Consider the following 503-nt stretch of genomic DNA (forward strand, 5'->3'; position numbering starts at 1 on the left):
GCTGTGACCAGGGTGGAAAGAAGCTGATGGGAGAAGAACACAGACCTAATTCCCGTTTGTCCTCCCTGCCCACAGGTTACCTGCACACCCTGGTACAGAACCTGGTGAACAATGGCTATGTGAGGGACCAGACCGTTCGGTCTCACGGGCTGGGTGAGCTGGCGAGCGTGGAGGAGCTCCTGGGCAGGGACGGCTGCCCATGATGGCAGGCGTGCGGCCGTTCACGGTGCTCTCGGGTGAATGCACGGTGGCATTGCGGCCTCTGCACCCTCACCTCGCTCCGGTCAGGGCTCCTGGGGTCAGCCCTGGCGCCCTGCGGTCACGAGTGAGATAGATGGCCAAGAGCTGGTGCCCCTCTTGTCCACAGAGGAGCAGCCCGAGTACTTCCAGAACCTGAAGGCGCTGATCGAGGACATGCACGATGAGTACCAGCGACGCGTCTTCCTCATCGCACACAGCATGGGCAACCTGAACGTCCTCTACTTCCTGCTGCAGCAGGCGCA

General features: G+C 61.8%; 1 protein-coding gene across 1 annotated transcript in view; it reads left to right on the plus strand.

Moving 5' to 3' along the window:
* The window catches only part of LCAT (lecithin-cholesterol acyltransferase), a gene marked incomplete at its 5' end in the record, with an annotated part of 3,855 nt that overhangs the window by 999 nt on the left and 2,353 nt on the right, over window positions 1-503 (plus strand). The window contains 2 exons of the mRNA XM_010134222.1: window positions 12-153; window positions 335-491. Coding sequence (XP_010132524.1) covers window positions 12-153; window positions 335-491 — 299 coding nt within the window. The remainder of the gene's footprint in view (window positions 1-11; window positions 154-334; window positions 492-503) is intronic.

The sequence above is a fragment of the Buceros rhinoceros genome, unplaced genomic scaffold (assembly GCF_000710305.1).
Source record: "Buceros rhinoceros silvestris isolate BGI_N320 unplaced genomic scaffold, ASM71030v1 scaffold18794, whole genome shotgun sequence".
NCBI lineage: Eukaryota > Metazoa > Chordata > Aves > Bucerotiformes > Bucerotidae > Buceros > Buceros rhinoceros.